At 41.2% G+C, this 25782-nt stretch overlaps 1 protein-coding gene across 4 annotated transcripts; it reads right to left on the bottom strand.

Annotated features, from left to right (window-relative positions):
• Positions 1-20245: 20245 nt before the first annotated feature.
• On the bottom strand, positions 20246-25113 carry ccr8.2 (chemokine (C-C motif) receptor 8.2). Of its 4 annotated transcripts, none has more exons than XM_084089561.1 (5): positions 24945-25113; positions 23626-23676; positions 22857-22931; positions 21813-21887; positions 20246-21733 (listed from the first exon to the last, which is right to left on the bottom strand). In XM_084089561.1, exons 1-5 carry the CDS (start codon positions 25019-25021, stop codon positions 20659-20661), a joined length of 1353 nt encoding a protein of 450 aa, XP_083945687.1. In that variant the 5' UTR covers positions 25022-25113; the 3' UTR covers positions 20246-20658. The 4 variants fall into 4 exon arrangements, with proteins under 4 accessions (XP_083945687.1, XP_083945689.1, XP_083945690.1 ...); XM_084089563.1 differs by having other exon boundaries at positions 22857-22962; positions 24945-25017; XM_084089564.1 differs by lacking the exon at positions 24945-25113 and adding an exon at positions 24656-24937 and having other exon boundaries at positions 22857-22962.
• Positions 25114-25782: the final 669 nt, after the last annotated feature.

Raw genomic sequence — 25782 nt, 5'->3', positions numbered from 1 at the left:
TAAGGAAAGCAGAGATCCTCCTTGAATTCTGACTAATTCATGTGATATGACCTCACCTGGACGGTGCTTAATCATTTAGATCAAGGGTGCTGTTGATTACCATCCCTGTCCATGGAGGCTGTGCAGTAGTCCTGTTCATGACAAAGAGAAGAGGCAAAGAAACTTATTCAGTGCCAATGGATCTTCAATGAACACTGCACTATCATCAACTGAATCAACACCGAACTGAGCTAAATAATGACACTATTATCTTCTATAGAGTTGCTTTATAATCTAACTGAGTTTGCTTAGGAACTAATGACAACATTCACACTGTTATTGAACTAAATTTAATCAACATTGAACTCAATTGAGCTTAATAATGACACTTTAGTCTTTTTAGAGCGTCTTTACAGCTGAAATTGTATTCATTTCATAATTAAGGTACATTGCAACATCAGTACTGATTTTTTGTTTTACTGTGAATCTGATTGAACGACAGAGACTGTGAGTAGCACCGCGGGACGCTTCAGTGTCCTTCATGCATCATATCCTTTATCTGTACAGTATATAATCAATGACTGTTGATGCATTTTAAACAAGGAAAAGTATATAATTGATTTTGAGAAAGGAAATATTTTATATTATATGCTTGAACTTTTCATCAGTTAAGGCTTTGTAGTTTTGTCTGTTTCACTTTACAAATTGAGACATGTTTGGGGATTCTAGCAATGTACCTGAAATGTATCGCAATGAGAGTTTGTCTGAATTTACACGTTGTTATGGGAGAGGGAGAGCGTTAGCTAATGTGAGACTTGGCCATGTGCACACAGCTGATTCAGCAATTGGTGTTTCTGTAGGTCCAGCAGCTAGCTCCACCCCAATCATACGCCCTGATATTGAATGTGTCATTACTCCTGAGTCGTTGGGGGGCATCATTTCAGATCTGGCTCAGAAAATAGGAGAGAGTATTTCAACCAGCCTTAACCTTGCGCAACATCAGTGAGTTGTCTTACTCTAACATGCCTATGGCTGACTTATATAACACTGTCCCAAGAGCAGATGAAAGTCCCATGGATTACTGGATACGGCTTAACAAGGCCATATATGTTGTTGATGAGTGCTTGCGAAGACGTAATAAAAGTGTTGAGGATCCCGCTGCTGAAGCTGTCTGATGTTTATTTCACATTGCCCAGACCCAAGTCTTGCTATGTCTTTTCAGTTTAAGCCAGCTGAGAAGTGGAGTGCCGCTGAGGTCCAGGAGCGATTGGATAATCATCAGAGGGATCTAAAGAGAGTCTCTTCTCGGATGCAGCACACAATGTCCTTGTCAGCTTGCAACCAGTGCACTGTTATGGCAGGCCCCAATTCTGTGTCCAGTTCTCCTCAGCATCCTGTTTCCTACCAGCCCAGTCGCTGCCTCCTGTAAGTCATCTTGATCCTAATGCTGTTCGTTTCTCTCCAGACACCAGCCTTCAGCACATGGTTGGCATGATGGATAGAGTCCTGTCATTGTGCACTGCCTCTTTACCTTCATCCAGTCAGGTTCATACAGACATAACTTCAGATTTCAAAACCAACTTAAGCTCTGCATGTAGGGTCTGTAGATCCAAGGAACACACCATGTACGAACATTGTGGACGTCAGAGGCTATGTCGTCACTGTCTCAGTCCTGGCCACTTTAAGAATGACTGTCCTAAAGCAGCATGCCCTGCGGCTCCATCAGATACTGCTCAGTTAAACTGAAGAGCCCATGCGATGAGAGGGGTAGCATGGGCAATTTTCATAAAACCTCCCTCACAGAAGAAGATGTGCGAAATGTTTTTGTTAACAGCTGCAAACTATTGTATAATGTCAAAACCGTGTTATATGTGGGGTCTCAGAGAGTTGATGGGGCAAGTGAGTTGTTTTATGCTCCTGTGACAGTTTGCGACCATTACACAATAAAGGGATTACTGGATTCTGGTAGTATGGCCTGCACGCTTAGTGAAGAGGGTGAGTCCAAGCTGCAAGCTGATGGTCTTCTTCCACATCCTCAAGTGATTGTGAGTAATGTAGTCCTGGTTGGGTGTGGTGGGCTTACGATTCAACCGAAGTGTACATACGACTTGGAGATTGAAGTCTATGGATTTAAGTTTGTCGTTCCTACTCTTGTGGTGCCTGGACAAAGAGATGAGTTCATAATTGGAAGTAATGTGATCAAATGTGTTGTGCAGAAGATGAAATCATATAACAAGTACTGGGAGCTTGTTTCCTGCGATAGCAGTAATCCTGAGTGTGAGCAATTCCTTCACTGTTAATAACCTTGGTACTGTTAAACTCTGTCAGGCAATCACTCTGCTTCCCAAATGTGAGTATCTTGTTTGGGGTAGATTGCCAGCTAATGTGCCTGTTTCTCCTAGCCTGGCAAGCCAGACACACATCAAGATGTTGGGTCTGGGAACTCACCATTGGCAGGGCTCAATCGGAGGGGCGGGATAAACGGTTGTCTTTCAGATTCTCTCTGCACGCAATAGGATAGCGCTACAACCAATCAGAGCGTTTTCCCACCAGAGGAGCTAGTTGATAGATTAAACTTTTGCAGTATCTGCAAAACTACGAACACATCTTCGATCAAAGTGCCGTTCTTTATTCTTTTCTCAAAGAAAAGCTTAACTCCAAGTCCTCCAGAGTTGTGGTCAAGGCAGACCAGAGTTGCTAGACCACCCTGGCTGCAAAATAAAATTTGCTGCCGCTAGGGTGCGTCTAGATTTCTAGGCTATGTTTCTCCAGGAAGCACTATAATTGTTGAGCCAACCACTGCACGTTCAGCGCCTAAAAACATCCTTGTTGGACGAGTAGTTACACCAATGTAGGGCAATCGACGGGTGCCAATGAAGATACTTAACCCTAATCCCTAATGACGCTTCGACGTAACACTAAATTGGCAGACGTTTCTTCTTGTCTAGCTGTGGAAGATCTTACTGTCGTTCAGGGTTTAAGTAGAACCCATTGTCACATTCCTGATTCAATTCCCCTTAAAACTGCTTTATCCTCTGATCTTGCATGATTGCTGGGAGACTATGATCTGAAGGATATTGACATTGATGTATGTGAGGTTTCTGAGGTCTGGAAGCGGAAATTGGCGGCTCTTCTTGTGTCCTACCATGATGTTTTCTCCAAGGACAAGCTGGATTGTGGAGAGACAAAGGATTTTGTGCACAGAATCCATCTTTATGATGAGCGCCCATTTTGTTCTCTTACGAGAGGTTCTCTCGTATTGCGTAAGTTGCTTACGCTACGGGAAAGTCTTCTTTCTTCGAGATCTGAAGCCAAAAATTATCCTTAATTTTGTATTCATTGTCAACGCAGTGCGGCAGCCGGCAGACCAAGGCAGGCTGTATAAGCGTGCTCATTGGCTGCTCGGCGGCAACTGCTTAAGCCTATCAGTGAGCCTCGTGAAACGTGGCCTCCAATGAGGGCGCTTCGCGCCCTCCACACCCTTCTAACCGTCAAGATGGGTGTGGCCAGAGTGTATATAACGAAGGCTCACAGGCTGAATATCTGATTTTCTTGTCTTCAGCGAAGCTCTTCGCATCGCTGGATCTTGAGAGCCGCAGCCGTTGAAACCAGCGACCAGCAAGCCTAGGACAGCGCCTGAAGAAGCCGGCCGCCTTCGCCGCCTTCAGCCATCCGTGCCTGCTACGCTATCCGGCGACATATCCTTTTACTGCTGTGTGTGTTCGCCTACTGCGACACATACTTTCTCTCATTCTAAAAGAGCACGAGGCGTTTTTCTAAAAATGCCTCGTTTTTTCCTGCGGCTTGTGCCGCGCCCCGCTCAGCAACGGAGACATTGCCATGGCTACTGCAGATGTTTACCTCGCAGCCAACGAGCCGGTATATCTACCCGCTCGCCTGCGCGCAACCACCGTTCTCACGGCGACCCAGAGAAATCTCAAATGAGCATAATGTCTGGTTGCACGGCTCACGCCGTATGTGTTTCAAATGCAGTGAATGTGCCCACGTTTCCGTGTTCACCCCTGCACACAAGCACTATAAATCCCGTGTCTCTCACAGAGCCCACTCTCATAAAGCAGGCAGAAGCCGCTCGAGTGTTAAAAGTAGGTCACGTGTCCACCTCCCCGTGCCCACACCTACTCACTGCCCGCTCTGTCACACTGCCTCTCACGACCGGTCATGTTTTAAATGTAAGTCCTGTGCCCGCCCTCGAGCGCTCACACATACTAACAAACATTTCGCCCCGACGCCGCCCTCGCGCGTCGCGCCTCACACTGTATGTTCCCCGTCCAAAGCCACTGGGTTACTGTGTGTAAAACGGCCAGCTATCGCTGCATGCGAGCCGCCGTATCTAAGCACCAAGCGCTGCGCCCGCGCCTCCGTTTCGAGCTCTCGAGCCCGCGACGCACGGCAATCAGAGCTCGGAGGCCATTCTGCCCCTGGCTGCACACGCGAAAGCGTGGGAAGCTATTCCAGGCGCGTCAGAATGGGTGCTAAGCACAGTAAAACAGGGCTATACTCTGCAGTTCGCTCGCCGCCCTCCGCGCTTTCAAGCGCGTACCGAGACCAGAGTGAATGGGGAAGTAGCACATCTACTTCGAGCAGAAATAGCTACACTTCTGTGCAAAGGGGCTATAGAACCGGTTTTCCCCTTCTATGAGCGAGTCGGGCTTTTACAGCCGTTATTTCCTCGTTCCCAAGAAGGACGGAGCTCTCAGACCAATTTCTGAGACGTTTGAACAAAACTCTTATGAGAAGACCGTTCAAAATGCTCACAACCAGGCAAATTCTCGCGCAAATTCGCCCGAGGGACTGGTTTATATCTCTCGATCTAAAAGACGCGTACTTTCAGATCCAGATAATAGCCCGTCACAGGCCATTCTTGAGATTCGCCTTCGACGGTCAGGTATATCAGTACACCGTCCTGCCTTTCGGCCTGTCGCTGGCACCCCGTACATTTACGAAGTGCATGGACACGGCTCTCGCTCCCCTGAGGGGTCGGGGAATGCGAATTCTGAACTACTTGGACGATTGGCTAATTCTAGCACAGTCAGAGGCCGAACTCATCGCCCACAGAACAGTGCTTCTAAGCCACCTGGACAGCCTGGGGCTCACGGTCAACTGGACCAAGAGCTCATTAGTGCCCAGTCAATCTACCTCTTTTCTGGGTTTGGATCTGGACACTGTGGCAATGACGGCCCGCCTGTCGACACAGCGCACGTGCTGCATTCGACGCCTAGCCGCGTCTTTCCAGTCGGGCAGCACCGCACCTCTCAAGACATTTCAGAGGATGCTGGGTTGTATGGCTTCAGCTGCAGCAGTGCTTCAGCTGGGTCTGTTACGTATGCGCCCGCTACAACGCTGGCTGAATGCCCGAGTGCCTCACAGAGCCTGGGCTTCCGGCGGCATTCGAATCAGAGTGACTCAGAGCTGCGTTTCAGCACTGAAGCCCTGGTTAGCGGCCGACTGGTACCAGCGGGGAGTGACAATGGGAGCCATCTCGCACCGCAAAGTTATCTCGACGGACGCTTCCACCTCAGGTTGGGGCGCTCTTTTCGAGGGCAAACCGGTCTTTGGCCTGTGGTCAGACCAGGAGAAATGCCTCCACATAAACTGGAGATGATAGCGGTCGAGAACGCGCTCAAGCGCTTCCTCCCATTTATACAGGATCACCATGTGCTAGTCCGCTCGGACAACATGTCAGTGGTATCCTATGTGAACCGACAGGGCGGCGTCAGATCCAGAAACCTGTGCAAGCTGACAGAACGCCTTCTCGTGTGGGCTCACCGCTCGTTGCGCTCGCTGAGAGCCGCGCACGTGCTGGGCCACCTGAATGTCGGTCCAGACAGACTGTCCAGAGACATCATCCCCCCGGGAGAATGGTCCCTGCACCCCCAGACAGTCCAGTTTCTCTGGCGCCTATTCGGCAGAGCGGAGGTCAATCTCTTTGCGTCAAGAGACAACGCTCACTGCCCGAAATTTTTCTCGAAAAGCGAGGATGCGCTGTCCCAGACATGGCCCAGCCTCCCGCTGTACGCTTTTCCCCCGATCTCCCTGTTACCACAGGTCATTGCGAGGATCAGGGAAACGCACCACCCAGTGCTTCTTATAGCCCCGCGTTGGGAGAACCAAACCTGGTACCCAGAGCTGGTGAGGCTGTCGCACTCATCCCCATGGCCGATCCCCGTGAGAAAGGATCTCCTCTCTCAAGCCGGTGGATCGATCTGGCATCCTTATACAGAACGATGGTCTCTGCATGCATGGGTAATCAACGGATACCCGTTGACCTGCCAGAAGGGGTCGTGAACACGATCACGCAGTCTAGAGCCCCCTCCACGAGACGGCTCTACGCGTCTAAGTGGTCGGTGTTTTCTAAATGGTGCGCTACTAAGAGCTTAGATCCACGTGCATGTGGGGTCCCACGGGTGCTCTCCTTCCTATAAGAGCTGTTGGACAAGGGCAGGTCCCCTTCCACGCTCAAAGTGTATGTGCTTATTGCAGCGTTCGCTGAGACGACGCGCGACCAGACATTAGGAAGGAACGAGCTTATTATCCGTTTCCTCAGAGGAGCCAGACGGATGAATCCCCCGCGGCCCCCCTCGGTTCCTATTTGGGATCTGTCCTTGGTCCTGGAGGCCCTGAAGGCTTTTCCCTTTGAACCACTTGAATCTGTGGACTTAAAGTACCTGTCGCTCAAAACCGTTTTTCTGATAGCTCTGTCTTCAGTAAAACGCGTGGGGGATTTGCACGCGCTATCTGTTAGCCCTGCATGTCTTGAGTTCGGACCGAACGACTCGAAAGTCATTCTCAGACCGAGACACGGTTACATCCCCAAAGCGATTGGAACCCCTTTTAGGGCACAAATTATTTCCCTTTCGGCTCTGCCAGCATCCGATAATGGGGACAGTGATAACCTCCTATGCCCTGTCAGGGCGCTGAGAGTTTACATCACGCGCTCCGCCGCTTTCAGGCGTTCCGAGCAGCTCTTTGTTTCCTTCGGCGGGCGCACCAAGGGTCTCGCCGCCTCGAAACAGAGCCTGTCCAGGTGGATAGTGGACGCGATTGCAGCAGCTTATGCCTCCAAACACCTGCAGTGCCCTCTGGGTATCAGAGCCCACTCTACTAGAAGCATGGCCTCTTCATGGGCATGGTCCAGTGGAATTTCTATCCACGATATTTGTATGGCGGCGGGCTGGGCCTCCCCATCGACATTCGTGAGGTTTTATAACCTGGAAGTTCCCGCCTTACAGGCTAAATTGCTGTCAGTATAAGTGACATGTATGCTCTGCCCAGTCGCTCATGTGCAGACTACGTTCACATGCTGACGATATTTCTGGCATGTTACTTAGGGTGAAGTGTTTTATACTCAGACCGGCTGGTCCGCTCTGTTTCTCATACCCCGTTACGCGCTGTTTACCGGTGCTGGCCCGCGCTGCTGGCCGCCCGTCTTCCACTCTGCTGCGCGGGGGGTTATTCTCTTCGTAAAAGACCGATGATGTCGCTCTTTTCTTCCCCTAATGTGTGCTTATGTACTGTGTGGGCTCGCGCTGCCGGCCCCACTGTTTTGCACTGATATATACTTATAGACCGGCGGCGCCGCTCTATTTTATACACTGAGTGAAGTGCTTTGTACTGTGTTGGCCCGTCTCTCCGACCGGCCACCTGTTCCAGCAGAATGTTTTCCCCGGTCTCCCTGGGTTTCAAGTGCTGGATGCTCGGCGCGCACGGCGTTGACAATGGGTTCCCGTAGCGTAAGCAACTTACGCAATACGAGAGAACCTCTCGTAAGAGAACGTACTCGGTTACCTAATGTAACCTCGGTTCTCTCTAGAAGAGGGAACGAGTATTGCGTAACCTGCCGTGTCGCGCCACGAGCTTTTGCGCTTCAGACTACGAAAACCAGATATTCAGCCTGTGAGCCTTCGTTATACACACTCTGGCCACACCCATCTTGACGGTTAGAAGGGTGTGGAGGGCGCGAAGCACCCTCATTGGAGGCCACGTTTCACGAGGCTCACTGATAGGCTTAAGCAGTTGCCGCCGAGCAGCCAATGAGCACGCTTATACAGCCTGCCTTGGTCTGCCGGCTGCCGCACTGCGTTGACAATGAATACAAAATTAAGGATAATTTTTGGCTTCAGATCTCGAAGAAAGAAGACTTTCCCGTAGCGTAAGCAACTTACGCAATACTCGTTCCCTCTTCTAGAGAGAACCGAGGTTACATTAGGTAACCGAGTACGTTTGCCCTATCGCCGTATCCCTCCTCCTGTTGTCAGAGATGGAGGAGTAAGGATAATCAGCAAGTCTGTCAGTGAGTATGCATCACCCTTGGTGATGGTCTGGAAAAAAGATGGTAATCTGAGGGTCTGCACTGATTTTTGCTGGCTCAATGCTAAAACCATCAAGGACTATCTTGATGACTTGTTGGTCTTTGCACCTTCTGAAGAGGAGGCATTGAAGCGTTTGGAGATCGTGTTTTCTCGATTGAGAACTAGCAACCTGAAGCTAGTACCTAAAAAGTGTCACTTTCTGAGAAAATCCGTAAAGTTCCTGGGCCATGTGATAGATGGTACTGGTGTTTCAGTTGATGAGGAGAAAGTTAAAGTCATCTCTGAAGGAGGACTTAATGAAGGAAAACCACACCTTCACAAAAAAAAATCAGATCTTTTCTTGGTATGGTCCTGTACAACCAATCCTTTATTTCAAGTTGCTCACGTATTGCCAGACCCTTATTCAACTTAACAGCTGGCCAGAAACGCTCAGTGAAAGCTGCTGGTAGTCACAAGAGAGCGGCACTTTTCGAAAGTTGACGTCCCAGGACTGGACCCCTGATTGTGATGTGGCATTTGAGGAGTTAAAAAGGGCCCTTGTTGACAGTGTGGTGCTGGCTCATCCTAATTTTAAGAGTCCTTTTCTTCTCTGTACTGATGCCTCATTGGATGGCATAGGTGCAGTACTCTCTCAGATCCCTGCTGGTGAGGACAAGGCAAGACCAATTGCATTTGCTAGCAAGCCTCTGAGCCGCAGCCAAACAAAATATCCTGCACACAGATTGGAATTCTTAGCTCTGAAGTGGGTGGTGTGTGACAAGTTCAGTCACTGGCTTAAGGGCCATGAGTTTACTGTGTGGAAGGATAATAATCCGCTGACATACATTATGACCAAGCCGAAGTTGGATGCATATGAGCAGCGCTGGGTCTCGAAACTTGCTCCGTATTCTTTTGAGATCAAATACGTTCCTGGAAACTCAACGTGGTGGCGGATGCGCTCATTAGGGATCCATTTGTCAGGCCAGTGAGTCAGCGGCTTTTGCCCGAGCCTTATTCTGAACTGTTGCGACAAGTACACAGTGTAGAGGATGGAAATGTGCAAGAGGTGTTCCGTCTTACCTGCCGACCGCAAACATTAGGATCAGGTCCACTTGAACATCTGAACTCTTTAATCAGTGGAGACGAGGAAGTGTTTCATTCTCTTTCTCTTTCAGACTTGCATCAAACATCAGCACAAAGACCCTGTCATTGCTGGGGTGTCGGCAGGAAGCGCAGACTATCAAGACGTGAACGTGCCAATGAAAACCAGTGCGTGCTGCGGATTCTGAAGAAGTGGGACAAACTTTCTGTGCTTAATGTAATCCTGTATGGAGCTAATAAAGACCCGCTCACCAAGCACAAGAAGTTCCAACTCGTTTTACCTGAATCCTTGAAATGTCAGACACTTCCGGGTGTTCACGACTTGACCAGTCATCAAGGGCAGCCTTGCACTCTGTCTTTAGCTCGTCAGAGGTTTTTCTGGCTTGATATGGAGCATAATGTGCAAGATTATGTCATTATGTACATTATACATTATGTCCTGCAGGATAAGTAAATCTGTGACTATGACAGGTATGTCAAATCTCTTATCAGCGACCTCCAGTCTGCCATGGTGTTAGCACAGAAGAATGCTGTTGTGGAACAAAAACACCAGTCCAGCCAGTGCAACAAATGAACTAAAGGCCTACCTCTAGCCGTTGGTGACCAAGTGCTTGTGGCTAACAAGGATTGTAGAGGGAAACGAAAACTTGCTGACAAATGGGAGCCAGTCATGTACACTGTTGTTGCCTCAAAGCCTTCCATACATGTCTATAAGATCCGTAACAGGGCTGGTAATGAGAGAATAGTGCATCCAAATCTTCTTCATCAAGTGAACTTCCTCCCTCTGCTTGAACCAGAAATGGTTAGTTCTGATCATGAGGTTGCTGAAGCACTTGATGCAGCACGTTGTGGTGATCTAACCAAGCAGACACGCAGTGGTGAGTCCTTCTACGTTGCCGAGATTGAGTCTGCTGGGCACGCAGATGATGGGCAGAATGGGGCTAAGGAACTCTCATATGCAGACTCTGTGTCGAACATCTCCAATGTTGCTACTTGTGATGATGGCCGCACTTCTTCATGGGTGCATTCTCAATTGTCCAATCAAGAGGAGCCTAATGAAGAAGTTGCTGTGTCAGGGACTGATGATAGCACTGTGGCTGGTGCTGGTGCTAATTCATCCCAAACTCATTTCTCTGCCAGTGAACCGTTTAAGCAAGATCCTGTTGCTGATTTAAATACAGGTGATCGTTACACTACTAGGTTTGGGAGGGTTATCAAACCACTATGCAGACTAATTGAATCTATGGTTCAGCTTGAAAACTTACTTGGTATAGAGTCTGTATCTCCTGTTATTCATGTTTAGACCTGTTTTTTTTTTTTTTTTTTCTCTATCTTACTGCTGTCTCTGATAATGCTTGGTGTCAATTATTGTATTTTCGATTCTTGTATTATTGGTTCTGTTTAAGTACTTGGTCTGAGATTTTTCAAAGTGTAATGGGCACTTTGATAATGCCTACAAAATGTGTAGAAGTTTGGCCAACTTTCTTAATATGTGTATCCCTTTCGTTTTGGTAGCTTTTTACGCTGTGTCTTCGCTGTTTTTTAAGTGTGGATCATGCAATTCTAATGACCAGTGTTTTTTTGTTATACTCTGTATTTTGTTATACATTTTTTGTAAATTCTGGGGGGTGAGTGTAAAAGGTCCAGAAGGTTCCTGTTAAATACATGTATTGTTTATTAGAATTCACACAAAATTGTTCGTTTACATACACCTGATATGCCTAATTGAAGTGTGAGTGCCTTCCCTACATATATATTCCCGCACATATATTCAAACGCACATAACTATAGAACCTATTCTTAATGCGTTTATCACAGGTTTGCGTTTAAAGTCTGTGTAGAGAGAATGGTGTCGTCTTAGCGGCCCCTAATTTAATAACAAATGATCGTTGCGACGGAAGCGAATCAATTAAAACTAACTTTAAAGCCAAAACAATCTCTGTTACCTTAAATTATACGTTTATCTCTGTAAAGCTGCTTTGAAACAATCTACATTGTTAAAAGCGCTATATAAATGAAGATGACTTGACTTGACTTGACTTCCCCTTTAATTGTGGTGATGACATCATGAGTCAGTATAATTTCCTGTTCTGTCCCCTCCTCTTCCTCTTTGCATTGGTGATGCACTGGAGAGGTGATGTTATTTGGGGCTCCTGATAATCTTTTTTAATCTTAATTTTAATTGTTGCTTTTATGTCTATATTTTCACTCTAATTTATGTGTATAATATTATTTTACCTATCTGTGTGGTTATTTTTGTCATTTCAGCCTGTTTAAGTTATATTTTTTGCATCTGGGCCTAAATGTGGAAATGAGAGCACATGTGACAAGTGTACATCACATTTAATAAAACAAGGGTGACTCTCACACTAAGAGGCTGCTTAAATTTGTTTTATATCAGGTATGTTTTCTGTTACATGTATTTTCTTGTTTAATGTGATTTATTTTCTCTCTTTCCATTGGTGATGCAATGGAGAGATAAAACAAGGGCGACTCTCACGCTAAGAGGCTGCTTAAATTTGTTTTATATCAGGAATAAAAGATCAGTGAAACTGCTCGTTTGGAAATGCTATCCTGTTCTTCCCAACGCAGCCAAAACACAATGCAAACAACAGACCAGTTACAGTAGGGTAGCTTAAGCCCCTCCTTAGCACTGTTTGATTGTCATGAGTGGCAGCCAATGAGCAAGAAACCTGATTATTTAAGGCTTGGTCTGTCTCATTTGGGTGTGTGTCATTGGTGTTGCCACCCTTAGCGTGTGCTTGCGTGTAAGCGGTTGTGTCAAATCTTTGCAGTTCTAGGGCTGTTCCAGAAAGCAGGTTATAAAACATGCCTGGTAAGTTTACGGGTAAGTAAACAGATAACCTCAACTTTCAGTTACAAAAACTGAGGTAACATTCAGGATGTGCCATAGCAAAACCTGCAGGTATATTTGGCGCATATGTACCCTTTCGACGAGGCTCCAGTGGTTCTGACTGCACAGATTTGACATAATATAATATTATGTAATTTACAAGTATAAAACATTATTATAACATAAACCAATGGATTTTTTTTTTTTTTTACCTCACAAAAAACAATGATAATGGCAGAAATTGAGGCCATTTAAAAATATTCCATGGAATTCCTGAAGAGGATCAGGCAATCTGGTCCGCAAAGCCTTTGGCTGAGAAAGATCTTAAGCAAAGCAGGGGTGGCATGGAAACCAACTAGGAAAGGAGGATGTAGAGGGGGTAACATTTTGCACAAGATTAAGACTGTGATTAGCGGTAGATTTAACCTCACTAGACCCCAACTGTTTGGATTTAGGAATGGAGACAAAAAAAAAAAAGGCATAAAAGATCATCTTACCATGCTACTGTCACAAGATAAAGATGAAGACAGACAACAGGATTACAAACAAGGTTTTATTAAACTAGAAGGCAGGAGGCGTACAGCGTGCACTAACACAAATAACAACTGTCCACTGAAGCGTGAGCAAGGAGGAACAGCAGCATACACTGTTAGACATTTTATCGTATTTTTGCGGTAACTTACTGGCAGCACTATTGCCAGTAAGTTACCGTAAGTTCCCCTTTACAGTAGCTTACTGTAAATGTGTTTTACGGTATGATGCCCTTACTGCAATTTAACTTTACAGTAAGATGCCCTTACCGCAATTTCATTTTACAGTATGATGCCTTTACCGCAATTTCATTTTACAGTATGATGCCCTTACCGCAATTTCATTTCACAGTATTATGCCCATTTTACACTATTTTATTATTTATATTTTACATGAATGCTACTGAATTTAATAAATTCCAAAAAAGCGACTTGAGTACATCAGCATATTCTTTATTCACTCTCACAATCAATTACATCCATTTTATTTATTTATTGTGATGCAACATTAGGCAAGGCAGTTTTATTTATATAGCACGTGATACACTTTGGCAATTAAAAGTGCTTTACACAGTAAGGAATTAAAATAATCAAAATAAAAGCAAGGAAAATTAAAGTGCCCCTATTATGGATTTTTGAATATGACCTTTCATGTATTGTGTAACAGCTCTAAGGCCTCGTTTACAAGTGAAATGTAACCCAATTCTGATTTTTTGCTCATATGTGACACGGAACGGATGTGTTCTATGATAGTGTAAACAGGAAAAAAAAAAACACATGCATTCAGATATTTTGAGATCGGTTTCAGGCCTCATTCATATGTGGAAATAAATCAGATATAAATCGGATATGTGCCAATGCAACTGTCATGTAAACTGTCTGATCGGATTTTCTGAGGCATTAGGTTACTTCTCCTAACTCTCCGACAAGAGCAACCCCGATGTGCATCCGCAAAGGGACGGATGCCCTGTCGAAACGTTGTGTCGTCGTAGGAGAGGAATGTGGACAAACATTGACACAGCATATCAAAGGTTGGCTTGCTCATCCTAAAATTTCGGACCCACTGCTTCTCGTTAAAGCTCGCCACAATATGCTTCCACCAGTCCTGAGATCTCTCTCGCACACAATAACTGAAGCATATGCACAGGCTGCAATGATGGCACTTTTCGTCCTCCTCCGCCTCATAATCATGGTGATGTTTGGCGAACTTTGCATACATCGCAGAGCTAGCATCAAGCATATTTCATGTTTGTCCATCTGTGTAAGATAATTTAACCCTTTAAGCATGCGCAATGTTTCAGATAGTATGGCAATTGTAAACACATGAATTGGATATGGGTCACAATTGAAAGAACGTGTAAACGGACGGTCAAAAAAAAATCGAATATAGCCAACAAATCAGAATTGGGCATCAAGGCCTGCAGTGTAAACAAGGCCTCTGAGGCCTAATCGTTTTTCAAACGAGTCATAAGCCATTTAGTTGTGACGTCAAGACGAAACATTAGCATATTGCCGACACCAGGGAAAACTTTAAACCCCTCAAACACTACAGCTGATCCCTGTGGATGCTGGATAGCATCATGTTGAGAAGATGGTGTGCTCTACAATGTGAAGGTAAAGCCAGTTTTATTTTCACTGCCCAAGGACGAGCATGTGAAGAATCAGTGGTTAAAGTTCATCTTTACCATGATATCATAGCAGTAGAATCCTAAACTTTTGCTGTGTTCCCTTTATTTCACTGACGACTGCTCAAATCTTGGAGTTCAATGCAGGATTCGCAAACCGCTTGCTCTTGGAAGATGGAGTTCAAAATACTTAGTTTTGAGTTGTATATTGCATAGGTCTCCTGCTAACTGGCTTACTCACATTATCACTGTCTTACCTATGCTAATCAGTTTGTGGGCCACGATTATCTATAACTGTGTCCATTAATGCAGTGTATCACTGAGAAACGTCCTGCTTGAGTCGTCCTTGTGATGGAGGTTCGGGTTGAATAACTAGTTCTTCCAGTGTTTCATTATTGGACTCGCGTTCGGATTGATATGGTAAAATCGACGTCATTGCTCATTACTGTGTTTAGTGTACGGTGTAGGAAGCCTCAGGACAGCTGATGTTGTTATGGCAATGGGTGTTTTTGTTTAAGACCGCGCGCTGTACGCAGTAAACCAATCAAAACAGACTGAGCTGTCTGGCCAGTAGCATGTGGAAAGAAGTGATTTAGAGAGATTGATTCATCTGACGAGCCGTTTAAGAATCTTTGAAAAAATGTGGTGATGTGCAAATGTATATTATGAGAAAATTCAACAGTTTTTTTTTTTTTACCTTTGATGCACGTAAACCTGTTGTAGGTAAGTGGTATTTACTACAAAGTAAATAGCATAATAGGGGCACTTTAAAACAGTTATAAAAACAATTTAAAAAGATGTACAGTACAGTTATAAAATGAATTAAAAGAGTAAAAAGATAATACATAGATAAACTTCTCATCTGGCAATACACCGGTGTATCATATTTTACACAACTCCCAGTTTTACTCTGAGATTTTCCCATGGTGATTACACTGTGTCTGTGGTGTTCTTGCGGCACGCCTAAGAAATCAACGTATCCAAAAAAAAAAAAAAAAACCATTCCCTAAAATCGTCCATGAGAAGCTCTAGGACTGACTCACGGGGTAACCTTGGGTTCACTGCCCCATCAGTCCGCACCCCAAAGATTTGTCCGGAAGCTCTAGGAATGGAATCGATCCAGTCCGCACCCCACAGAACCTCGAGTTTAATTACACGTCAAAATCACTACTTCACCACAGACAGAGGTCATCAGCATGGTTTCATCTCTCAATTTCCCCAATTAAGTAATTTATGTTTGTCTCTTACCCAATTCGCAGTGGCATTTGAGTTCAGTTTAGAATCAAAAGGAGGATGTAAAAAGAGAACTGAATTCATAACAAATCAAAGCAGGGATCATGACAATACGCAAAAAAAGCATGAAGCATGAAAAAGCATCCCAGTTGGTCTTAACTGGCCTCCATACGGTAAACCACTGATGGCTGATCTGAAAAAAACAAAACAAAACAAAAAAACAGAGAAAATGTGTGAGAAATGGTCATGAGTTTATTTAATCTAAATTTGTTCATAGACAGACGAGGAATCAACTTGTGCAACAGCAGTTATTACCAGTCGAGTTAGTTTAAATAGTATAGCTTTATTGCACATCCCTTGTTAGGGAACTCTATTAATTGCCTGAATGTACAATTACGTTAAAGGTACACTGAGCAACTTTATGACCCTTCAAACTTAAATCTGAAATAGAAAGCTTTTGTAACATTACAAATGTTTTTACTGTCACTTTAGGTCAATTTAATGCATCCTTGCCGAATTAAAGTATTAATTTCATTCAACAACCAAAAAAAATAAAATAAAAAATACTGACTGAACAGTAGTGCTTTCTATTTCAGATAAATGCTGTTCTTTTGAACTTTCTATTCAAAGAATCCTGAAAAAGAAGTGTACAACTGAAAATAATCAGAAATGTTTCTTGATTCACATAAGTGCTCCTAAAAAAAGTTATGCTGCAAGTTCTGCATTACAATATGTTAATCACATAATGCATCTGATAGTTAGTCAAAACATAATGTTACTTACAAAGCCAAAGATGCTCAGTGCTGAGGCTCTTAAAAGAGCCTTTGGGCTGTAGTTAGCTCCTGTTGACACAGGGAAAAGAGAGAAATAGAAGAAAAATTATTTTTCAGCAATGATTATTGGCAAATGACTAGATATGTTATGAACATGATAAATGACAGATCTAGGATGACTGCTAGATTGATCAATTACACAATCAGATGACAGTTTTACCAATAATTGGCATAGAATTAAAAACAAATATATTTTGCAATGAATATTTTTCAATTAGTCTGCCTTTACATTGCTTTAAATGCCTTACTATTTTAACCTGTCATATTCGGTCCTGTGCAGAGTGAATCCAGCATTTATACGTAGCTGTCACATCTCTTACATCGTGTCTACTAGGCTACACTTTGTTAATACGAGTTTTCGCGAGACTGCATAATTCGGCACTGAATAAAAACTCATGCGTTCTCCAGAGCTCGAAAACAAATAAGCACAAATAATGCACTGGAGCGTTTGGTTTGGCAAATCTGTTTCGCCAATATATTATAACAGTATCAATCGAGGCTTGCGTTTGAGGGTGCATAGCACCCCATAGTACCGGGCCTGGGGCAGAGAGAGCGCGAGAATGCCTTTGAGAAAACGCGCTAGGCCTAACGTTAACTTAACTTACTTCAAAACGCCACACATTTAACTGACGAGTAAAATATGTCATAACTGGTCGTAAAAAGAACAGAAAACCTTTGTTTGTGTAAATATTAGATTGGGTCCATCTACTGGAAAAGGCAGTCAGTCAATTCTATGGCATTTAATGGGATATTAAAGCGGCAGTTTCGAGGAAAATTAGACTGTCCTGTGAGCTGTTATTAAAAGCCTATTAGAATTTATTATTTACTTTCTTCATAAATTTAGCTATATTTAATTGATATTGGTAATGGTTTACTTTGTAAAAGTAACTTATAAAATACATTTGTTCAGTAAAAAGTACTTACCTCAGAAAAACCCCCAGCTGGCGTCTAGCGATCCACTCTCTCTCAGCAGGGACGTCCGTTATGAGCGCGCACTCGACACGTGACGTCACACAAACCTCAGTTTACATTCTGCCAGGTTGTTGCGCGGGCTTTGCAACAATTTAAATTTTGTGAGGTGTAAGCAAAGTTTTTATATATGAAGTTTATATTAATTTGAAATAAAATAAAAATACATTTATATCATTTATATTGCCTGTATGGGAACCAGTTGTGAATTTTTGTACATATATAGGTCTATTTATTACATATATATTGTACAATATATTTATTTATTTATTTTGTTATTGGAGAAAATAATGCTAATATAAAAATTACTCTGGTCTCTCACTAAGAACTCATTTTAAATCCTTCCATCCACGTGTTTTTTTTATTTATTTTTTATTTATTTTATTTAACTTTTAAACATCCAGTGTTTCATAATCCAAAAATTAAAAATGAGAATGCAGATTCATGATTTTCATCTGCAGAACAAGATGGGGGGAAAAATATAAAACATTATCATATGATATTTTAATGCCTAAAACATAAATACAATATGCATATACAAACTTCAAAAAATCATTTACAGTAGCACTACTGCTTTTGCGTAAACAGTAAAGTACTGTAAATTCCATATACAGTAAGTTACTGTAAATTTCATAAGAAATACCCATAATGCAGTGCATATTACAGTAGTTAACCGTAAATAATATAAGTGGTATTTTACTGGGCTTTTTTGCGGTAAGTAACTGTAAAATTGCGGCAAAGTCAACAGTGTAGTGTCGGCCCAGATCCGGCCCACATGGGCCATGTGGAATCCACGTGTACCGGATGTTGCTGTCGGGGTGGTGACAACCTAAACAATGAGCAGCTGAGACTAATGGTTATTGTCCATGACAACAGATGAGTGGCGGGAAAAGAGACAAAGAACACATGGGATGAATGGAAACACTTTGTTTTCCAAATGCCGAACAACTTCTTGTGGTGGAGGTCGAACATCTTGTTGTGGTGGAGGTTGAACAACTTGTGGTGGAGGTGTTGAATTTTACATCCGAGACAAAGTTCCATCATATACTTTAACCTGTTCCAGACCATCTAGAATGTCTGTGGGTGAAGGTGAGATCTTTGAGACTTACACTGCATATACTGTATGTGTTGTTGCTGTGTGTGGTGTATTCACCGCCACAGTTACCACATCAGTATGAAATCATTGAACATCTACAATTGCCTCATTTGACTTGCTTTGTACTATGTACCCAGACGTTGGACTTGTTGTCCTTGGAGAAGTCAACCATCTCAGAGTCCATGATATCTGCCTAGATAAAGTAAACTCTGCCATGACAGGAAGTGAATAAGGCAACCTGTACCAATGAAAAAAAAACAATGTCTTTTATAATACTATACTGAAAGTGATAGATATTTCTCTATGAAAACAGTAAAAATTCATCCTTCATGGATCTTTTTGCTCCACGTCGTTTGAAGAGATTTGGTCTTCAAGTCCCTTAATGAGAGGATGCTCACAGCAGAGCCAATGGGTGTAGCTTGACAGCCACCTCTTTTGATGTAATGAGTGGAGTTTAAAGGTCTAGCCACACCCTAAATAACCTTTAAAGATACAACTGTCCCCGTTTTCCTCACATTCATACATCACAAATAGATATCTAACTAATAATGGGTTGTATTAGATTAACCTCAACAGATTTTGTCTTAAAAAATGATAGAGGTGTAAGTATTCATGAAGGCTACATCAGCTCAGGAGTTTCTAAATCTCTCATAGAAACTATTTGAAATTTCCAATGTAAATGTCATAGCTGTTGTGTTTGAGTACTACTTGTGTGTTCACTTTTACCTGTAGTGTCCTTAACTCTTGTGAGCAAACTTTCCAAACTTGCAAAGAGCAAAACAGTAAGTTCGGGTTTCATTATGGTAGTGGGGATAGTCCCTCAGAAGGTGTTCAGTGTGTTATTATGAATGTACTGGGAAGGAGTGATATCTATCACATGATGTTTTGACTGGCTAGTGAAGGCCTAATCACTCGAACTGGTCAGATATGAGAATGCTGCACATAATTTCATTAGAAGGGTCGCACTGGGGATATTAGACTGAATCATAATGACCGCTGTGATGACAATCTGTGAAGTCTATACATTAAATCTGCTCATCATAGCTGAGCACAACTTGAATCATGCGTTTGTGAAGGAGTAGGGACTGGGGTCTGTGGTTAAGCCTATGACCCAGTTTCATGCGACCCAGCTCTAGATGTCTTTTACCATAGATGACACAATTTATCTGTTTTGTGAAGAGTGCAAGTACATTGAATGCAGTCATTTTGCTTCACAAAGTTGGCCATTGCATCACTATCACTCATCACATTATTTTTAATAACTCATCACTAAGCTTACATGTTCTTTCTCGTGACCAATTGGTAGTCCAAGTACAGAATCCACTTTGAACATAAATGTCTGAATTTCCCAAAGCAATTTTTTTTAAATTTACTCTAGCAAAAACATTTACAGAACAGATTATTAAAAATACTTATTAAAATACTTTAAAATCATTTATTAATATAAATTAATGTAAATTTTTAACATTTACGAATGCATTATTAAAATCAAAGGTTGTATCTGTTAATACAGCCTGAGCTGAACTAACAATAAACAGATGTATATTTGTATATTGTAGCAAAAATTAATGAACAATGTAACAAATGCATTGCTTGTTGTTAATATTATGTAATGCATTATTGACGTTAACTAATGGGACCTTATTGTAAAGTGTTACTATATCCTTGTTCCTGTTCTCACCAGTGTAAAATTATCACTCTGCAATCAGATTCACACATACAGTACATCTTTATTGAAGGTATTTATTCTTACAAAATATAGTTCATCTAATTACAGTATTAGTAAACAAAAAACAGTAACAGTAAAATATATGTATGCATGTATACATGTAAAATATAAAGGTTATAAAATAGAAAACCACTAAAAATTCGTAATAAAAATAAGATAAAAAATATAAAACATTTACAAAATTTGCACAAATAACATTATGAGGCTTGTGTATGAAATTGTATGATCCTTTTAATGTGAGCAGTCTTCTATATACTGTACAATTTTGGAAATAACAAAAAAAAATTGTGACTGTCTGTCAGTAGATGAACTGGAAGGGAAACATTTTTCTCATCCAAGTAAATCCTTATTAGATGTTTGTTTTTTTGGCCTGTATTCCCTACTCCAATTAATGTTCCGTTCACACTGCAGAGGCTCTCTCATCCACACTAGTGGTCTGTGAATAAACAGATCCTGTGGCCTGTATAATATAAACCTTCATGAATTGCAGTCTACTGAAGGGTGTCCTGTACAGGAGTCTAAAAAGATGCTTCCTAAATTTCTCTCCCACAAACACATAGAGCATTGGATTCAGGCAGCTGTGTGAGTAAGCCAAAGCTTCTGTGATCTGAAGACTTAGACGGATTGCCTTACTGCTGTCACAAGAATGAGATATCCAATCTTTTAGCTCTAAAGCTTTCACAAAAGCTGTGACATTGTATGGAGCCCAACAGCAGAAGAAGACCACCATCACCACAATGACAAGACGCATGGCCTGCCTCCTGGAAGAGCGAACTGTCAGGAGTCTCTTCAGAATCATTGAGTAACAAAATCCAATCACAATAAGTGGGATAATTAAACCCATGACATTCATTTTAAAGATACCATTTATCTTTGAAGTATGATTAGAAGTTTGATCATTGGTTGGATAATATGTACAATAAGTTTGATTATTATGTTTTGTGGTTTTGAGGAACATCAACTCAGGAAAGGATGCTAAAAAAGCAATGATCCATATTACCAAACTGGCTAAAATCCCATATGTTCTTGTTCTGACTCTCAAGGCAAACACAGCATGAACTACAGCTAAGTATCGATCAACACTCATCAGTACAATGAAGAATATCCCACTGTAGAATCCAATGTGGTAGACACTGAGAACCATAATGCACATAACATCTCCAAAGATCCACTGGTCTCTGGCAGAGTGTGCCAGGAAGGGAAGAGAGGAGACCAGAAGCAGGTCAGCTATCGCCAGGTTCAGGAGACAGATGTCGGTCATGCTTCTCAGCTTCACACCCATCAAAACCACCCAGACCACCAGTATGTTACCCAGAAATCCCACCACAAAAAACAGGAAGTATAACACAGGGAGGAAGATAGTTGCATGAGATCCATAAACGCAGGAATACACAGAAGGATCCTTTTCTTCATAGTATTCAGAATAGTCATATAGTGGAGTAGTATATGGCTCATCAGTATGTCGCCCATCCACACTTGAACAGGAAAAAAATACTGTTAGCAAAGCAGAGATCCTCCTTGAAATTCTGACTAATTCATGTGATATGACCTCACCTGGACGATGCATGATAATTTAGATCAAGGATGCTATTGGTTACCATCCCTGTCCATGGAGGCTGTGCAGACGTACTGTTCATGACAAAGAGAAGAGGCAAAGACACTTATTCAGTGCAAATGGATCTTCACTGGATGAACACTGCACTATCATCAACTGAATCAACACTGAACTGACTTGAGCTAAATAATGACACTATTATCTTCTATAGAGTTTTGAACTGAGTTTGCTTAATAACTACAGTAATGAACTTTGCAACATTCACACTATTACTTAACTAAATGTGATCTAAACTGAGCTGAACAATGACACGTTTGTCTTTTTAGAGTGGCTTTACAGCTGAAATTGTATCCATTTCATAACTGAAGAACTTTGCAACATTAATAATGTTGTTTTCTTTTTTATTACTGCGAATCTGCTTTGAAACAATCTGTGTCGTATAAAGTGCCATATAAATAAATGTGATTTGACTTGAACAACTCTCATCAGGTATACAGTATATAATACATTTGCTCTCAGTCATGGCTTCCGTCCTGTGCTGCCCCAATACAGTGTCATGGCAATTTGTAACTATTTTACATTTTGGTGAATTGGTGGCTAATTCGTATTAATTTGTAAAATCTCATTTACTGTATACATTTTTTTACAAGCTTCAGTGACGGGTCTGTTTAGGGGTGGACCTCCTTTTTCTAACAATCGTATGTTTCGTACAATTGACACAAGTGTAAAAAAAAACAAAACAAAAAAAGCTGAATTGTGACTGTCTGTCACGTCCTGCCTCCTGGAAGAGCGAACTGTCAGGAGTCTCTTCAGAATCAATGAGTAACAAAATCCAATCACAATAAGTGGAAGAATTAAACCCATGATATTCATTTTAAAGATTCCTTGAAGAATGATTACAAAATTGATCACCTGTTGGATAATATGTACGATAAGTTTGATTATTATTTTTTGTGGTGTTGAGGAACATCAACTCAGGAAAGGATGCAAAAAAAGCAATGATCCTCCTTGAATCGGTATTAATAAATGTGATATGACCTCACCTGGACGATGAATGATCATTTAGATCAAGGGTGCTGTTGGTTACCATCCCTGTCCATGGAGGCTGTGCAGTAGTCCTGTTCATGACAAAGAGAAGAGGCAAAGACACTTATTCAGTGTCAATGGATCTTCAATGAACCTACTGTACTATCATCAACTGAATCAACACTGAACCAAAAAAGCAATCCAAAGCAAGAACAAAAAAACATCCAAATTGTATTTAATTTCATTCACACTAAATGTGAACTAAACTGAGCTGAATAATGACGCTTTAGTGGCTTTACGGCTGAAATTGTATCCATTTCATAACTGGATAACTTTGCAACATTAATACTGTTGTTTTCTTTTTTATTACTGGGAATCTTTGAAACAATCTGATTTGCATAAAGTGCTATATAAATAAATGTGACGACTTCATCAGAATAACACTCATCAGGTATATATGACGCATTTGCTCTCAGTCATGGCTTCCGTCCTGTGCTGCCCCAATGCAATGTCATGGCAGTTCGTAACTATTTTACATTTTGGTGAATTGGTGGCTAACTCGTAATTCATAAAATCTCATTTACTGTAAACATTTTTGTACGAGCTTCAGTGACGGGTCTGTTAGAGGTGGGCCTACTTTTTTCTAACAATCGTATGTTTTGTACAATTGACACAAATACAGCTTTTCATAAAGAGATCTATTGGTTTAAAAACTGACATATAAGACTGATTTCAATGTTCTTGTTCTGTTGTCTGAACTAATTTGGAGATGAAGTTTGGTCTTACCTCAGTAAGCCAGCTGTATAATTCATAATCAGAGAACCAGAGGCGTTCTTACTGTATTAGACAAACAGGGAAACAGAAGTTAGCATAATAATGCTGCAAATAGATCATCTTTAAGACATTAGTACAACAATATAACATTTTTTATTATTTTTTTATTATTATTTTGGACAATCTTGGATGATGAAATGATGTCACAGTAGAATAAGTAGTAAAGTACTTTACCGGGTAACACTTAATGAGCTTCTACATGGTAAAATTGGTTATATACTATAGCTAACATGAAATAATAATGATACATTTTTGCACTGGTTCATTTCTTTTTAGCAATGGTATAAATAGTGGTATAAACGGTATAAATAGTACATAAATTAATATTATCCTAGTTTAATAAATGCCATGAAAAAACCGAATTGTTAGTTATACAACTTTACACTTCACTGTAAACAGTAGTATTAGTGTACTACTAATTATGTTCATAATCATCAAAATAAGAACATGAAAAAGAACATGATTAACTTTCTGTCATCTTTCTATGATAATGGCAAATTTATTAAATTAAATTTATTTGTACAGCACTTAAATATTTATTGCACTTAAATATACAATACATGGTAACATGTATTTTACAGTGTTTATATATATATGTTCAAGTATCTTTACAAACAATATGCCTTAAAACCCCCAGTGAGCAACTAGCAGTGGCAAGTCCACCTCTTCAGACAAATATATACAAAGCATAGATTATTGTTAATTTGAATTTGAACCACATAGTATTAATGATGATGGATGATATAGACTAATTTGTTGTTTAATTAAATAAGGATATTTTCCAATTTATATTTAATAGTTTTTTATTTATTTTTTATATATATATATATATAATTATTTAATATTTGAATTATTATTTTACATTCTAAAAATATGCCAGTTTGAGCAGAGCAATTTTATTTAAAAAAAAAATTAACATATTCAACCACTTTAATTAATAAAGTATGAATCATTTATTATCGTAACAGAAAATTTCACATACCTATGAGCATTGTGAGCATCGATCTGTAGTGCAAACCACCTGTGACATTTAGGCTTATTCTGTGACACTGAATGTTTCCAAATGCTGGTTTACCAACCATAAAAAAAGTGTGAAACCATAACCCTTCCTTCATTTCAAACTGATACAACAGGTCTTTGCAATGAAAGTGGTGGTTAAGCCTTATATTTATACCATATTATATCATATATAAATGAACACGCAGCGTATGTTTGTGCATATTATTTTAAAAAGAGGTCAAATAAAAAAATGCGCTGCCAGGAATACTCACAAATGTGATAATTGGTGTTGCCCTCTGACCTTCTGAGCAAAGAAGGGAAGTTGAGATGAGAGATAAGATCTTATCATATGAGATCGGTCAAAATAACATGATCTATTATAGTTTTTTTTTTTTTTTTTTTTTTTTTTCTCAGGGTATTGGTTTGTGACACTTCCTCTGTTTAGGTAAACTGGGGTATAGGGGCTTTGCAGACTGCAGGACTAGTTTCATATTGACTGCAATGGCAATGACCCGATTGGCTCCCTCCATGTTTCGTCTACAGTCTAGAGGAAATTACATCACAACACATCTATGTTGTCTTTTTTTTATGTGAAAACAGTGCAACACTACAATATAAACTTCATAGTGTTTTAATAGGTCAAAAAAGAAAAACAAATGACGAATAAAATCCTATGCCAATAAACGTCCAGTAAAAAACATACTCAGCATTGCACAGGTAGTCAGGAAAGCTGAGCAATAGTGTTAGCATGTGGTTTTACACACCCCGACCACTTAAAAGTGATGTTAAAAGATATGCCCAAATATAAACTGATGCATCTTAACTTTTACATTAAGATGGCCTCTGGAGTTCTTCAAGTGATTTATTGTTACATAACATAAAGACTGTGATCTACACCATCTGAATTAGTAACACACTAAAACAGAAAATATGAAACTGAAGGAGGGAATGAAACTCTTTTGCGGGTTCTTGTTTACCTGGCAAGAGTTTAATTCAAAAACATTTCAGCACACTTTTCTGGTTCTACAGTCTTTTCACTGTGAGACAGAATGTGTGTTTATAAACGCATTTTTGCATATGTAAAAATGTAAAATGCAACTAGATTTTTAA

Source organism: Abramis brama (genome assembly GCF_963993115.1).
Source record: "Abramis brama genome assembly, chromosome: 17".
NCBI classification, from domain to species: Eukaryota; Metazoa; Chordata; class Actinopteri; order Cypriniformes; family Leuciscidae; genus Abramis; species Abramis brama.
This window is presented reverse-complemented; position numbering and strand designations above follow the sequence as displayed.